The following is a 16,969-nucleotide window of genomic DNA, read 5'->3' as shown; positions in this document are numbered from 1 at the left end:
CCCCCTAGCATTTACATCTAATCTGTCTTCATATTTTGAGAATGAATTCTGGTTTTCTTCATTTAATACCATGGGTTTTACTATCCGTTAAAATTCAATGTTAGTTCCTAATTCTTGTATGTTTCTACCTTCCTTTAACCTCTTTAGAAAGCATTCCTGAACTTCTTGAATAGTTCTATAGAAATTATGAGCCATATACAAGGTTGTTTAATCTACAGCTCCCTAGATTCTAGAATGGCCAAAATTTGGGGTATTCCAAGAGAGATTCGAAATCCTGTTTCTGGGTCTGTGTGCACAGAACTACTCATCAGAAAGCATTTCAGAGATTATTGTCCATTCTGATATCAACCCTAGGGGAACTTTTATTTGTCTGAAAACAACCCCCTTCTGAGCAGACATCTGATTGCTACTGAACTCATATAAAGTATAATTTGCTGAAGGAAATGTTAACTTATGGGCATGAGGTTGGAGGTTTTTTGAGTCTCCCCTCAAGTAAATAACCTTGTCTTTCTTCTCTCTTTTCTAGTCATGAATTTGACTCTGAGCATGTCCCCGACCTAACAAAAGAACCCTATGTTCAAGACATCCACTCAGTGGGCTCTCTCTGCAAGCTCTACTTCCGGGAACTGCCCAACCCTCTGCTCACCTACCAGCTGTATGAGAAGTTCTCAGTGAGTATAGGGCCCTTGCTTGCCACCTTCTGCTTGATGTTCTGCTGTGGTGTGTTCAGAGCCATGTACAAATGATTCAGTCGTTGAGGAGAAAGATTTCTAAAGAAAACAAAAAGCAAGACAGTTTATAGCTTATCTAGTACATAGATTTTGTTGTTTTCAGAATTTCCATCTCTCATTTCTGGCCTTTTTTGTTTGTTTGTTTTGTTTTGGTTTTTGGTTTTTTGGTTTTTGGGTCTCACCCAGCAGTGCTCAGGGGTTGTTCCTGGCTCTGCGCTCAGAAATCACCCCTGGCAGGCAAAAGGGACCATATTGGATGCCAGGATTCAAACCAATGACCTGCATGAAAGGCAAATGCCCTACCTCCTTGCTATCTCTTCAGCCCCTCATTTCTGGCTTTTATCCACCAGTCTTATAGCCCTTAATGTGGACTCACCATAAAGTTTTTAGTTAATAGGTTTCAATGTCCACATAGTATGAGCACCAAGTTCACTTCCTTAATGCTGTTTTGTCGTCTTTTGCCATTTAGCATTCAAAGGTAAAATGACTTCTTTGCAAAATGAAAATGAAATTGTACCTTTCACTTTCACCAGCCAGCTGGCTTATGCTTTTTGGGTTTGAATTTCGCAGGATGCTGTTTCTGCAGCAACAGATGAAGAAAGGTTGATAAAAATTCATGATGTCATCCAGCAGTTGCCTCCTCCACACTACAGGTAAACTACACACTACGAGGGACCAGCCCTGAGAAGTCAGTTGATGAGGCAAAGCAGTATATTCCTTTTTATTTTCTTTGGGAAGGGCCACACCTGGTGGTGCCCAGGGGTTACTTCTGAATCTATGCTCAGAAATTGCTCCTGACAGGCTCGGGGGACCATATGGGATGCTGGGAATCAAACCTGGGTCTGTCCCTGATAGGGAGTGTGTTTGCCTTGCACGCTATTGCTCCAGCCCCTTCCTTTTATATTTCTATTTAACTTTCCTTAGAGTTTTAACCATCTCAAACTCCATTTACTTAATTCATGTATATGTATTTACTGACCTCTGTATCCCCAGAACCCATCCTAGTGGTTGGCATGAATGAACCAATGGAGAACTAATGAAAATCTTTTGTGGTTATTTATTTTTAGCTACCTTTTTTGGTGGAGGAATCCTGGGAGGGCCAGTGGCCCTAGCAATATTTGCATGGCAGCTCAGTGCTAGGACCTGGCTGGCAGTATCATTCTGCTCAGGCCCTACTGTGCTGGAAATCACCAGGGCCACATTCCCCAGTGCTAGAGGAATTATGTCAGACAAGGGATTGCACTTGGGGTCTCAGGCATTCAAAGCACATAACCAATTCCTATCTTTTCAGCCCCCCCCCCCCCCCCACATTTTAAAGCACAGTTTACTTTACCTAGAGCAGTGTTTCACAACTCACATCTATGACTTTCTTCCCACATTATTCCAGTCTTGGGCTATGCCCCCATATTTATGAGACCCTAAGGCAGAATAAAATTGAAGATACCATTTAATGAGAGAAAGGATACTGCATAAATTGTGAGAGATAGTATGCCCCAAAACTGGAGAATTAAATTTTAAAACCAGGCTATGGAGATAAGCAAAGGGCCAGAGCACTGGCTATGCATGCAAAAGGCTGTGTTGGGTCTCTACCACATATGGTCCCCTAATAAATTAAATTAAATTTTTAATAAATTTTGAAAAAGAAAGTAAAACACAAAATTTAAATTAAAGCTTAGTTCAGAAGTTGACAAGAAATTAGATTCAGCATACATTTCACAGTACACAATGATGCAATTTTTTTTTTTTGCAATTTTTTTTTTAATGAAGCAGTTTAAAGCTGATGTTTTTCTCAAAATTTCATGGTTTGTAAATATTTTAAAAATCAACACTAAACAGTATTAAATCAGTAGTAATTTTTTTTCAAGTCCAGGCATACTTTCTATCTATCTATACTTCAGTAACCAAAAAAGTATGATGTAGCCTAGTCATTTGGGAAATGTCTGACTTGTAGACTCTGATTTCTATAAACTTGGGGTTTTCATATCTTCTCATCACACATCTTTTCCAGCCATATAAAATGTTCACTTTGCCTTCTGAAAAAATCATTGTCACCATCAGCAAATATATCGTCTCTTCAATCTCATCTTTGCATGGCTTTTTACCTTTTTTAAAATTAAGATAATATTACATCAACTTTAGAAGTACAGTTTGCCAGCTGAAATCCTAAGATCAGCGAAGTTAACATGATAAAAAAAAAAAAAAAAACAAACCTGCACATGCAGCTGGAGACATAGTACAGCAGGTGGGGCTGCTTATGGCTCAACCTTGATTCAATCCCTAGAAACCTTGTGCTAAGAGCCTGGAGTAAGCACTGAGCACTGCTGGGTGAACTAAAAAAAAAAAATTAACTTTATAAATATACTTGATAGTCAAGAGCCAGAAGGTTGGTAGTTTAGCTTTAACTCTTTGCTCTATTAATGTAGCCTATCTTTGGAGGACTGTGAGGTATTGGGGGTGGTCTTAAGAACTCATTGATGAGTGGTGAAAGAGAAAATCTTTTGTGAAGCAAACACAAGAGATTTATGCCTGAAGAAGAAGACTAGGTAGTCAAATGTGCTGTTAAAAATGAATGGGCCGGGCCTGGAGAAATAGCACAGTGGCCTTTGCCTTGCAAGCAGCCGAACCAGGACCAAAGGTGATTGGTTCAAATCCCGGTGTCCCATATGGTCCCCCGTGCCTGCCAGGATCTATTTCTGAGCAGACAGCCAGGAGTAACCTCTGAGCAACGCCAGGTGTGGCCCAAAAACAAAAACAAACAAACAAACAAAAAATGAATGGGCCAGGGGCCAGGGGCTAGAGGTAAGGTGTCTGCCTTGCAAGCACTAGCCAAAGAAGGACCACGGTTCAATCCTCCTGCGTCCCATATGGTCCCCCACCCAAGCCAGGGGCAATTTCTGAGTGCTTAGCCAGGAGTAACCCCTGAGCATCAAACGGGTGTGGCCCAAAAAACTAAAAAAAAAAAAAAAAAAAAAGAATAGGCCAGAGAAAGCCCAACCAACTGAGCTCACACAAATCTGCAGTATCACATGTTCCCCTGAGCAGCACCAGGACTGATCTCCATGCACAAAGCTGCCGTATCCCTTGAGCACCCCCAGGCATGCCCTTCAGAAAAAAAACAGAAAAGACAAAAAGAAGACAGATTAAGTGTTACCCATTTCATTGAACACCTCTTATGTGAATTTGAAGTCTTCCTTCCTGGGAACTGCCAAAGGAACTGGAAAACAAGAAGCCTTCATGGGATATAGACTAAAGAACAAGGAAGACAAAAAAATAAGACTTATCTGATTGTCTGGGACCACATAGTCTGCCTGGTGTGGGTGAGAGGCTCAGCACTGTCTTGGCACTGGAGTTGTTTAATTGACTCACACTTTATTTCTAACCACACAGAGGGAGAGGGAAATGAAAAGTTTCTGAGTTTTGTTTTACTGATGGGTCATCCCTGATAGGAGCAGCTTGGTCTGGGGCCTGGAGCTCTGTTTTAGCAGCACAGAGTTTTAAATAGTCAAATGATATACCAACCTGACAGGGAAATCACCAGCTGTCTCCTATGCCACACTTCCCATTTCTGATTTCTCTTTCCTGGAAGTCATTATTCTAACTCTTTAGAGTTCTATGCTCTGTTCCTAGATGGCTTGGTTATATATTTTCTTGATTTTGCTGTTGTTGTTGTTGTTGTTGTTGTTAGCATTTATTCCCTTTTATGGCAAGTGGGCTGTCGTGTAAGTGCCTAACACTTCCCAAATAATACAGATTAGACACCACTTCCACTTCTTTCCTGTTTATAATCTGGCCAAGTCTGTACTCAGTGTCTACAACATAATAACTGTGTTACAAGTATTCTCAGCTGCACCAAGTTGTCCATTAGAAAGAGATTTACTTTTCAGAATAACTTTGTTTTCATAGTGTGATGGCCCTAATTTGGCTTTCAGCGTCCTCAGTCACAGCAAGCAACTGCTTTTATTCCCATGAAAATATCCCTTTCTGTCCCGTCCTGCAGGACTCCGTTATTCCATGGGTGTATAGAGGGGACCAAGCCCGAAAAGAGAATGGGGGGATAAAAGAGACGGAGACCAAGTAAAGTGTCTTATCAAGGTCTTGCTTTATTGAAGGGTACAGGCTCTTTTATGCATGATTAAACAGGGGGTGGAGAGGAAGCAAAATGGAACAGCCAGCATTACAGACAGTCTCCACAGGGAGCATCCTGTGAATAAACTTTGTATGCTATCTTTACACAGGAGCCATTTTCACTCTAAGATAGTAAAGCTTCAAAGATGTCTCAAGCTTCCTGGAATGTGCGATTGATAGAATGCTGCGGCATTTCTTTGAGCTCTTGGGCTAGTTAATAGCTAATGCCTTAGGTCACTCATTCAGGCCACACAGAGTAGCTTGTCCTGCAGAATTCTGTATCAGGGTTTGGTCTCTGGCAGTCTCTGACACCTTTCTACAATCTGTTCCCCATGGAGGCCATCAGCCTTTCTCCTCCTAGAGCTCCCCTCTTTTCCCCCTCTGAGGTAGATACATCCTTGCTTCTTTGGAGCTCTTGCCTTTATCCTCCTTGTCTCTGATGTTTTAGTTGTTTTACTTTGGTTTTATATTTGGTACATGTAATGACACTCTGTAGAATCTAGAATTTGGGGACTGGAGCAGTGGCACAAGGAGTAAGGCATCTATCTGTCTTGCCACACTAACCAAGGACGGACTAAGGTTCAATCCCCTGGCGTCCTCATATGGACCCGAAAGCCAGGAGCTATTTCTGAGCACATAGCCAGGAGTAACCCCTTAGCATCACCAGGTATGCCAACCCCTCCCCTCATAAAAAGAATATAGAATTTTTTTCTGCTAGTTCTATACTTATAATGTTATTTAACTAGCAAAGAAATTTGATTTCTTTTTTTTTTTTATCTTGCCATAGAAAACTCACATAGGGGCCAGTGTAATAGTACAATGGGTAGGGCTCTTGTCTTGCATGTGGCTGATTCAGGTTTGATCCCTGGCATCCCTGTACAGGGTCCTCCTGTACCCTGCCAGGAGTGATTCTTGACCTCAGAGCCAGTAATAACTCCTGAGCATCACTGAGTGTGGCCCCAGAACAAATAAAAAAAAAATAAAAACTTACACATTAATCAGTTGGATTTTTATGCTCTTTTACTATTACGTGGATTTTTTTTTTTTGGTTAATGGATTGTATTTCATTTTTCAGAACACTGGAGTTCCTAATGAGACACTTGTCTCTTCTAGCTGACTATTGTTCCATCACAAATATGCATGCAAAAAACCTGGCCATCGTTTGGGCTCCAAACCTGCTCAGGTGAGTTTATATTCGTCTTTGACCTAACATGTGATTTAGTATCAGCCATCTTAGATGTCAGTGTTTCTTTAGGATAGTTTTGGAAAGTAAAATTAATCTGCATATTTTTAAATTAATATTTACTTGAAACAGCAATTGAGGTATGACCAAGAAATCATAAAATTATTCTGGGCTAGAAAGATAGTACAGTGGGTAGAGCATTTGCCTTGCACACGGCTAACTGGGTTCAGTCCCCGGCATCCCATATAGTTCCTTAAGCAGAGAGTAAGGAGTAATTTATGAGTGACCAGTATATGTGTGTATGTATATGTTTATATTATGCTTTTTGTATTTATGTATATGTATATATATTGTGCTTTCTTTCTTCCCCTGGGTTGTCTGATTTTCTTATTTCAAAAATGAAGACTGACTTTGAAAGACCCTTAAGGATGTCTTTGTCCACCCCACAGATCGAAACAGATCGAATCTGCCTGCTTTAGTGGAACCGCAGCTTTCATGGAAGTGAGAATTCAGTCTGTGGTGGTTGAATTCATCCTCAACCATGTGGACGTGCTCTTCAGTGGGAAGATCAGTGCTGTCATTCAGGAGGGAGCAGGTGGGGCTGCTTGTGTGGTTCCCTGCACGCACCTCCGTCTCATCCTCTCAGGACACAGACTTGCTCTTTGTGGCTGTTGCTATTGAGTGGTTCTATCCTAGGCAGCAAACAGCTTGAGTTAGGCCTGTTTCCCAAAAGTGCACAATCTGGCAGTCATTGCTTTATATCCACAGCGCATTCTGTATATTGTGATCTCAGCTCACGATACTTCATAAACATACTCTTTTCCCCACTGTTGAGGTATTTAAAGATGTCCTGTGGAGCAGTAGGAGAAAAATCTCCTTTCAAAACTGAACTTGGAGTCATAACCAGACCTGCCTAGATCTTTTAAGAAAAGAAATTGATTGAGTCCCATAAAAGGATTTTTCACATTTTCCAGACACCACTAAACCACCACCTTTTCTTCTTCCATTGCTACTTGGGCCATTTAAGAATATAGTGAAAAAGTTTACTACTGTGTACTACTACTACTACTACTGTAGTAGACTGTCAGGTAGAAAGATTAATAAGCACCAGCCGATTTAATATTTTTATGTGCTAAAGCATGTTATTCTCCATTATAATTGTTTGTTTTTTTTTTTAAAGCTGCTTTATCAAGACCCAAGTCTCTGTTGGTTTCCTCTCCCTCTACCAAGCTGCTGAGCCTGGAGGAAGCCCAGGCACGAACACAAGCACAGGCCAACTCTCCAATGGTAACGGAGAATAAATATATCGAAGTGGGAGAGGGCCCTGCTGCCCTGCAGGGGAAGTTTCACACCATCATCGAGTTCCCACTTGAAAGGTAAAAATCCATGAAATGGCCTTTAAAAATGTGACTCTTGTGGCAGGGGATTCTTTTATTTTATCTTGGCTTGACAGTATCGCTCTGCTGATTCTGTTTCAGTTTGGGGGAAGCCTGTTAATTTGATTTGGAGGCTACATCTTTGGGCAGAATACAAAGCATCCTCAAAATATCATAGCCATCCGATGTCTTAGAGTAGAAAACATTAACAGCACAGGGACATTTTGATGGAAAAGAATCTGTGCTAATTCTGGAGGTAACTTGAAGTCAGAGTTTTCTGGAAGTAGGGACTGGAGAAGGGCCCATTGGATCATGGCTCCAGGTCTAGTTTAGACAGAATGGGGCAATTTTCCAGCCAGCATGTCCATCATTGATCCAGAAATTGTTAGAAATGCTAGAGCCTCTGGGGTGTCTCGACTCAGGTCATGTTCTCTCACCTAGGAGGAGGCCTCCAAACAAAATGAAGAAATCTCCCGTGGGCAGCTGGCGTTCCTTCTTCAACCTGGGGAAATCATCCTCTGTTTCAAAGCGGAAGCTGCAGCGCAATGAAAGCGAACCTTCTGAGATGAAGGCCATGGCTCTGAAAGGTGGGCAATGCTTCCTTTTTTTATGTGGGGAACTATATGGTAGATTCTGCATGGACCATGCTTCTGATCACACAGGCTGGCTCTTTCCTTACTTTGGGTGCCCACTCAGGGTAGCTCTATAGTTTTCTTCAGAACAGTCTGGCCGCACTGGCACTGCACCTTGTAAATTGTCTCCTATTACCAATTATTTATCCCCAGATACTTAAGTAACATATAAATATGTTGAAGTCTGCGACATCTTACTGAAACTCAATAGGCTATAAGTTGGCTGTGAAAAATGCATGGCATATTTATAGTGATTTCTGTGTTCTTGGTATAAATTGCTGTCCTATTTTAAACCATTAGCTTTTTTTTTAACATGTAATGATTTATTTAAGCACTGTGATTACAAAAATGTTCATAGTTGGCTTCTAATCAATGAGTAAATACCACCTTTCACCAGTGTAACTTTTTCCTGCCACCAATTTTCTCCATTTCCCCCCACCCTTCCCAACCCCTGCCTGTCTTCGGGATGGGTATTCTATTTCTCTATCATTGCCATGGTAGTTGTTAGTGCAGTTTTTTTCTACGCTTTTTAGTAAGCTTTATATCATGGTCTGGTCTTTCCAGCCCGCATCTCCATTGTCTCTGGGCATTATTGCCATACTGTCTTACTTTTCTTAAATCCCTCAGATGAGTGAGACTATTCTATGTCTATCTCTCTCTTTCTGGCTCATTTCACTCAGCGTACTAGACTTTATGTCCATCTATATATAGGCAAATTTCATGACTTTATTTTCTCTAACAGCTGTCTAGTATTCCATTGTGTGGATATACCAAAGTTTCTTTAACCACTCATCTGTTGTTGGGCATCTGGGTCGTTTCCAGATTCTGGCTATTAAAAATAGTTCTGCAATGAACATAGGTGTACAGAGGGCATTTTTTGTATTGTATTTCTAAGGTATATCCCTAGGAGTGGTATAGCTGGGTCATGTGGGAGCTCAATTTCCAGTTTTTTGAGGAATTTTATTATTTTTCATAAAGGCAGGACTAGACATTCCTACCAGCAGTGAATGAGAGTTCTTTTCCCACAGCATTCATGCCAATACTGGTTGTTCTTATCCTTTGTGATGTGTGCCAATCTCTGTAGCCTGGGATGGTACTTCATTCTTGTTTTGATTTTCATCTCCCTGATGATTAGTGATTTGGAGCATTTTTTCATGTGTCTGTGTTTCATCTTTGAGAAAATGTCTGTTCACTTATTCTCTTCACTTTTTGATAGGGTTAAATGTTTTTTTTTCTTTTTCAGTTCTATCAGTACATTGTATATCTTAAATATTAGCCCCTTCTCTAATGGGTATTGATTGAATAGTTTCTCAGGGCTAAAGAGAAAGTACAGCAGTAAATGCACTTGCTTTACACGTTGCTGACCCAGGTACAATTCTTGGCATCATATATAGTCTCCTGATTACCACAAGCAGCAATTCCCGAGTACAGAGCCATGAGTAACACCCAGAACATTGCCTGATGTGGCTCAAAACCAAATAATAAGTAAAAGTTTGCTTGACTATTAACTTTTTATTTTAAAGGATTTACCAGATGACAAAATCATGTTTCCCCATGTCTTTCAAGTTTATAACCACATAACCTATATAACCTATAACCTCACTCTGACTTTCTTTTTACGAGATGACTTATTAATGTGGCTTAATGGAATAAATAAGTTTATTACTGATTTAAAAAATAGCTCTCTTAAAACAAGATCAAAAGTCATGTGTGCTGATCTGAAGAGCTTCTAACTTTGGAAGGGGAAGTGATACTTATGTTTTTAGATGTCAGAGATACAAAATAGTTCATTGAACTCATTGGCAGTATGTTCAGGAAGACTGGAGACCAGACATCCAATTAGGAGACCAGACATCCAACAGTAAGAACTACCAGATTCCTGGAATTAACCAAGGATCTGGGAAGTTGGTTCAGAGATATTCAAGTTCGATTAAAAGATCAGGCAAATGCATAATCTGTTACTCCTCAGTGAGACACATGTCCGAGAAGAAAATTGTTGTTTGTTTCAGGCCCTGAGTTAGGACTTGCTGAGAAGTGATTTAGAGGTGTAGATCTATAAATCAACTGAGATTTAATAGGACTAGACAGACAGGTTTGGAGCCATTAGTGAATAGCCCTGGGTGATCACTGAGTTCGGGCAGCAGGCAGGTAGGGAAGGTGGAAGAAGTCAAAATGGACAGGGCTGGACAGGTGGAGGAGACATGCCAGGACTATGAGAAGGGAGAAAAAGGTGGACAAAGTACACACACCCAGGTTGCTGTTGCTAGAACGAATGGAGGGAAGCTTTGAAAAGAAAATGTAGTGAAGGTGGTGAATTCAAAAAAAAAATGAAGAATTGGATGGAGGACTTGGGCTTAGCAGTAAAAAGATAACCCCTGTGCCAGTGTCCTAAGTGCCACCAATGAAATGGGTGGCTTTAGATACTTTGAGGGCTCAGAGCCAGAAGTAAGACCTGAGTACAGACAGGCGTGGCCCCAAACAATCCTCCCTGCTCCCCCCCAAAAAACTATTAGGACATGTAAAAGAAAAATTTTATTAATTCATCTTTTAGTTCATAATTCTTTAGAAATCTTTTAGAAAATAGTTTGTGTGGTGCCCAATTGAATATGGTAACAGCGTTTAATGTTAGACTTCTGAAGTCTCACCGAGTATAGAGGCAAATGCTCCTTTCACTGCCCCTGTAATGATTAATTCAGCTGCATACTGTTTGGGTTTGTTTTTTCAGGAGGCAGAGCAGAAGGAACCCTGCGTTCAGCGAAAAGTGAGGAATCTCTTACTTCACTCCATGCAGTCGATGGTAAGACTGAAACCCATGATTTCAAATATTTCTCAGTATATTTCTCTCTGTGTGTGTGTGTGTGTGTGTGTGTGTGTGTGTGTGTAAAATCTTTACTTATGCACCATGATTACAAGCATGATTGTACTTGGATTCCAGTCTTTAAAGAGCATATGACTGAGTATATTTTGAAAATGGGTGTTTGCTGAGTACATTATCACTTCCTTAAAATGCAAGTGTCAACTAAGCATGACCTGTGGTTGTTTCATATATTACTGCCCTTCATCTTTGCACTTTTGCCTGATTGCTTTTTTTTAGATTTTACAATGACAGAACAGTATCACAAAGTATCAAATTAATCAGTTCTATAAGTATAAATGTATACTTTATACTTATTAACATATTTATTATATGATTGTGTGTCGATGTGTTACAACATCATAGTATATATGCATAAAAATAAATTTATACTTAGAAAATTAAGCTTAAAATTACTATTGAGACCAGTGCTCTTTTATCTTTCAGTGGGTCAAATTTCAGAGGTGAGCTTGAATAGCAATAGTTGCCTTTAGTTCACAATGATCAGTGTGCCAGGAGAAGCCTACCGACAGTAATTCCCCATAGAACAAAAACCCCAACTTCATTCTAGACAGTGCAAAAAATTTTCATTGCAACTTACTTGACAAACTAAAGTATTTAAATTGTTCTTTAACAAAAGTTATAGTTGCAATGATGGGCGAATGCTTAGAATTAAAAGGGGATTACTTCATTGTCAGCCTGGAACTGCTACTAATTTGACAGAACCATGGAAAAGCAAACAACACACCCTTCACCTTGTATTTGGCTTGTGTAGTAGAATTGTATAGAAGGTTCTTTTGAGAACTTGTCTTGAATAGAAAACTTACCACAAGGGTGGGGCGTGTGAGACAGGATCTCAGGGAGGGAAGTGGATACCTAGATATAGGGTGTAATGCTGGGATAGTTTATGCGTGAAGCCCAACTAATAGTTTGTAGGCCATGGTATCCAAATACTTTTTTAAATTTTTGAAAGGTTCTTTTGACAAAAATAACCAAAAGCTCCATTGATTTCCCAGAAGATTTTGCTTAATCTGACAGTTTTTAATATGGAGATTCCTCAAAAAACTGGAAATTAAGTTCCCATATGATTCAGCTATACCACTCCTAGGGATATACCCGAGGAACACAAAAAAACAACACAAAAAGGCCTTCTTCATACCTATATTCATTGCAGCACTATTTACAATAGCCAGAATCTGGAAACAACCCAGATGCCTGACAGCAGATGAGTGGCTAAAGAAACTGCCGTACATATACATAATGGGATACTATGTAGCTGTGAGGAAAAATGAAGTCATGAAATTTGCCTGTACATGGACGGATATGGAAACTATTATTGTGCTGAGTGAAATAAGTAAGAGGGAGAGAGATAGACACAGAATAGTCTCGCTCATCTATGGGTTTTAAGAAAAATAAAAGACATTATTGTAATAATACCCAGAGACAATGGAGATGCGGCTGGAAGGACCAGCCATGCATGAAGCTTGCCACAAAGAATGGTGAGTTCAGTTAGAGAAATAAGTAGACTGACAACTATCGTGACAATGGTAGTGAGTGAGAGAAATAGAATGCAGGCAGGGGGTGGTGAAGGAGGGAGATGGGGGGATATTGGTGGTGTGAATGTTGCACTGATGAAGTTGGATTTTTTTTGTATACTGAAACCCAACTACAAACATGTTTGCAATCATGGTGCTTAAATAAAGATACTATTTTTTTGTTGTTGTTGTTTGGGGGCCACACCCAGTGGTGCTCAGGGGTTACTCCTGGCTGTCTGCTCAGAAATAGCTCCTGGCAGGCACGGGGGACCATATGGGACACCGGGATTCGAACCAACCACCTTTGGTCCTGGATCGGCTGCTTGCAAGGCAAACGCCGCTGTGCTATCTCTCTGGGCCCGATACTAATTTTTTTAAAAAGCAACAAAAAATATTTGTCAGGGCCGGAGAGGTAGCATAGCAGTAGGGTGTTTGACTTGCACGCAGCTGATCCAGGACAGATGATGATTCGAATCCTGGCATTTTATATAGACCCCTGTGCCTGCCAGGAGTGATTTCTGAGGGCAGAGTCAGAAGTAACCCCTGAGCACTACTGGGTGTGACCCAAAAACCATAAAAAAAAGAATCTGACGATTTTTAAGTCATACTGTTTTGAAGTATCTTCATTCTAGTCAGCTCTCTCATTTACACTTATGAGCTCTTCAGTTGCTAATTATAAACCAATGGTGTTCCTTGTTAGTCAGAAAAGCTCTGTATCCCTTTGGCCCAGTAGCTGACATCTTGTGATTTTTCTGACCTTCTCATTTCAGTGCACTTAAAGTATGGATCTTACTTGTGTGATACCCTGGATTAGATCTGTGGGAATAGGAAAAGAAAAGTTAAAAAAGAGGAGCAAGTAGGACATTTGCCTTGCAAGTGGCCGACCCAGGTTCAATTCCCATTTGGTTCCCCTGAACCCCTCCAAAATTAATCCCTGAGAGTAGAGTCAGGAGTAAGCCATGAGCACTGCCAAATGTGGTCACCCCAAAAAAATTTTTTTTAATATTTTTTATTTAAACACCTTGGTTACAAACATGATTGTGGTTGGGTTTCAGTCATATCAGATGACACCCTCCCCCCCATCACCAGTGCAACATTCCCATCACCAATGACCCAAATATCCCTCCTCTCCTCCCCGCCCCTACCTGTACTCTAGACAGGCTTTCCACTTCCCTCATATATTCTCATTGTTAGAATAGTTCGCAATGTGGTTATTTCTCTGACTAAACTTATCACTCTTTGTGGTGAGATTCATGAGGTCGGCTGTAACGTCCAGCCCTCCTCTCTTATGTCTCTGAAAGTTGTTGAGAAATGTCTTTCATTTTTCTTAAAACCCATAGATGAGTGAGACCATTCTCTGTCTTTCTCTTTCTCTCTGACTTATTTCACTCAGCATAAAAGATTTCATGTACATCCATGTATAGGAAAATTTCATGACTTCATCTCTCCTGACAGCTGCATAATATTCCATTGTGTATATGTACCACAGTTTCTTTAGCCATTCATCTGTTGAAGGGCATCTTGGTTGTTTCCAGAGTCTTGCTATGGTAAATAGTGCTGCGATAAATATAGGTGTAAGGAAGGGGTTTTTGTATTGTATTTTTATGTTCCTAGGGTATATTCCTAGTAGTGGTATAGCTGGATCATATGGGAGCTCAATTTCCAGTTTTTGGAGGAATCTCCATATCGCTCTCCAGAAAGGTTGAACTAGGCGGCATTCCCACCAGCAATGGATAAGAGTTCCTTTCTCTCCACATCCCCGCCAACACTGCTTGTTCTCATTCTTTGTGATGTGTGCCATTCTCTGTGGTGTGAGGTGGTACCTCATAGTTGTTTTGATTTGCATCTTCCTGATGATTAGTGATGTGGAGCATTTTTTTATGTACCTTTTGGCCATTTGTATTTCTTCTTTATCAAAGTGTCTGTCCATTTCTTCTACCCATTTTTTGATGGGATTAGATGTTTTTTTCTTGTAGAGTTCTGTCAGAGCCCTGTATATTTTGGAGATTAGCCCCTTATCTGATGGGTATTGGGTGAATAGTTTCTCCCAATCAGTGGGTGACTCTTGTAACAAGTGGTGTTGGCACAACTGGCTAGCCACTTGCAAAAAAGCGAACTTAGACCCCCAGCTAACATCATGTACAAAGGTAAAATCCAAATGGATTAAAGACCTCAATATCAGACCTGAAACCATAAGATATATAGAACAACACGTAGGTAAAACACTCCATGACGTTGAGCCTAAAGGAATCTTCAAGGAGAAAACTGCACTCTCCAAGCAAGTGAAAGCAGAGGTTAACAGATGGGAATATATTAAGCTGAGAAGCTTCTGCACCTCGAAAAAAAAAAATTTTTTTTTTTTAAAGAAAATGGTTTGCCGTGAATCAGTGCAGTAATCAATGCAGTGGTCTGAGTAGTTCTGTATTAACCAGGAGAAAATACTTAGTAATAGATTTAGTCTACAGTTGGTGAATAATATATGTGAAGTCTTGCAGCATTAGTGAACATATTTATCATGCAGTAATTTTTGTCACCTCATAGTACATTTTCGTTATGGCAGTTCCAATAATTATAACAGTAAACAGTGAGTTAGAGGACTATTACATGTTGAATATTTGCAGTACTAGAAAATTATGTAATGCCTTTTTGTTCTTGAGATTCTGCCTGAGAATCTTAAAGGCTACTCATATTAAAGGATTAGAAAGAAAGAAAATTTTGGTGTCTGAAAAGAGTTCTTTACTAAATATACATGAATACTCTATGGGAATGTAAATATTGTATTCATTGAAAGTTTCGGCCATTTCAAAATTGGTTATGAAAAGGAAATTTCTCCTTTTCCACATACAAAGCAAAAGCACCAAATTCTTTCTATTGTTTAAGACCAAAACTACGATTTGTGGGGACTGACTCTTGCCTCACGTGTTGCAAATGAGCTCAGTTTGACACAAAGAAAGAAGAAAATCTCCCAGAGTCACAGAACCTGTGTCTATTACTATAGACTAGCAATAATATCAGAGTTCTGAGTTCTTTCCTGCTGGCACCAGCGAATGATACATTCTGTCCTTGCTTTATCACAGATATGATGGTTAGTTCACCTTTGCCCCAGATGTTAAATTATCTGTGTGCTTTGAGACCTAGCAAGCCAGCCAAAATTCTTCCCTACCCTACAGTGTAGACTGTCTATGACCCACAGTGTCATCTCTTTTCCTTTGGTCACATTCTGCTACTGTCTATTTTCCCCAGGTGACTCCAAGCTCTTCCGGCCCAGACGGCCTCGGTCGAGCAGCGATGCCCTGAGCGCCACCTTCCCCGGAGATGTACTGGGCAACCGCTATAACTCCTACGACAACCTGCCCCGAGACAACGAAAGTGAGGAGGAAGTGGGGCTGCTCCATATCCCTGCCCTCATCTCTCCGCACTCCACCGAGGAGGTGGACCTGAGCCCCCCGGACATTGGAGTAGCCAGCCTAGATTTCGACCCCATGTCATTTCAGTGCAGTCCCCCCAAGGCCGAAGCCGAGTGTCTGGACAGCGGCACCTCTTTTTTAGATTCACTCGGCTATGCCAAGGAGAAACCAAGCAGTGAGAAGAATGAGGCTGAGCAGGGCCAGACTCCGGGCAGCACGGCCAGCTCAGAGCCCGTCTCTCCACTGCAGGAGAAACTGAGTCCCTTCTTCACCCTGGACCTGAGCCCCCCAGAAGAAAAATCCTCCAAGCCCTCCACGTTCACCGAGAAGGTGGTTTATGCCTTCTCCCCCAAGATCGGACGGAAGCTGAGCAAGTCTCCATCTCTGAACATCTCTGAGCCCATCTCAGTGACCCTGCCCCCACGGGTGTCCGAAGTCATCGGAACCTCCCCAAATAGCACAGCCCAGAGCACCTTGGCAACTACCTGGAGCCGAAGTGCAGATGAAAGCGACTTCCTAAGCATCTCCCCCACCCAGGCGGTGACCGAGAAAGTCCCAGAGAGTGAGGCCCCGGCCCCCCATGAGCGTGAGGCAGAACCCCTGGAGCCAACAGTGCCAGAATCTGGAGTATCCGAGTCGCCAGGAAAGGAGAAGCCGCCGGTGCCAAGCTGCCAGAGTCAGGCTGTACCTTCTGGACAGACTCAGACAGGTACTGTTTGTTTTCCTCCGTTGTTTCTTTAAGCTGAGAGGGACCTTCAGTCCTGTATGCCACCTGTGCCTTTCAGAGAGAGATAGGCTCTGCCAGGAGCCTTTAATCAAAGAGAATGTTTTTCTGGGCGGTGCTAATGGCTCAAAGCCCTAAATTAAAAGCAATCCAAATGAAACCTCCCCCAAGGGCCAGAGGCCCCACTGCAGACCGTCATAGCATCCCCTTTGTCTGTTGATTATTTTTTATTTTGGACAGTTCAGAATTCGTGGATAATTTCTGCACAACTTCGTAGCTCTTGATACTGTGTTTTTTTCCTCTTCTAATAAAAATATTTGTATTGTAGTCTTACAAGTTCACCAGCCAGCCTCCAGCATCAAACATAAAGACTGCTCTTAGTAACCCTTGCAGCTTGGGGTC

At 41.2% G+C, this 16,969-nt stretch overlaps 1 protein-coding gene across 1 annotated transcript in view; it reads left to right on the top strand.

Annotated features, from left to right (window-relative positions):
* ARHGAP32 (Rho GTPase activating protein 32) overlaps window positions 1-16,969 on the top strand; it is a 254,003-nt gene that overhangs the window by 231,706 nt on the left and 5,328 nt on the right. Inside the window, exons 14-21 of the mRNA XM_049778210.1 lie at window positions 527-671; window positions 1,302-1,384; window positions 5,932-6,039; window positions 6,489-6,634; window positions 7,220-7,415; window positions 7,857-8,002; window positions 10,773-10,844; window positions 15,680-16,552. Of these exons, the coding sequence (XP_049634167.1) occupies window positions 527-671; window positions 1,302-1,384; window positions 5,932-6,039; window positions 6,489-6,634; window positions 7,220-7,415; window positions 7,857-8,002; window positions 10,773-10,844; window positions 15,680-16,552 (1,769 nt within the window). The remainder of the gene's footprint in view (window positions 1-526; window positions 672-1,301; window positions 1,385-5,931; window positions 6,040-6,488; window positions 6,635-7,219; window positions 7,416-7,856; window positions 8,003-10,772; window positions 10,845-15,679; window positions 16,553-16,969) is intronic.

Source organism: Suncus etruscus, chromosome 8 (genome assembly GCF_024139225.1).
Source record: "Suncus etruscus isolate mSunEtr1 chromosome 8, mSunEtr1.pri.cur, whole genome shotgun sequence".
Lineage (NCBI taxonomy): Eukaryota > Metazoa > Chordata > Mammalia > Eulipotyphla > Soricidae > Suncus > Suncus etruscus.
This window is presented reverse-complemented; position numbering and strand designations above follow the sequence as displayed.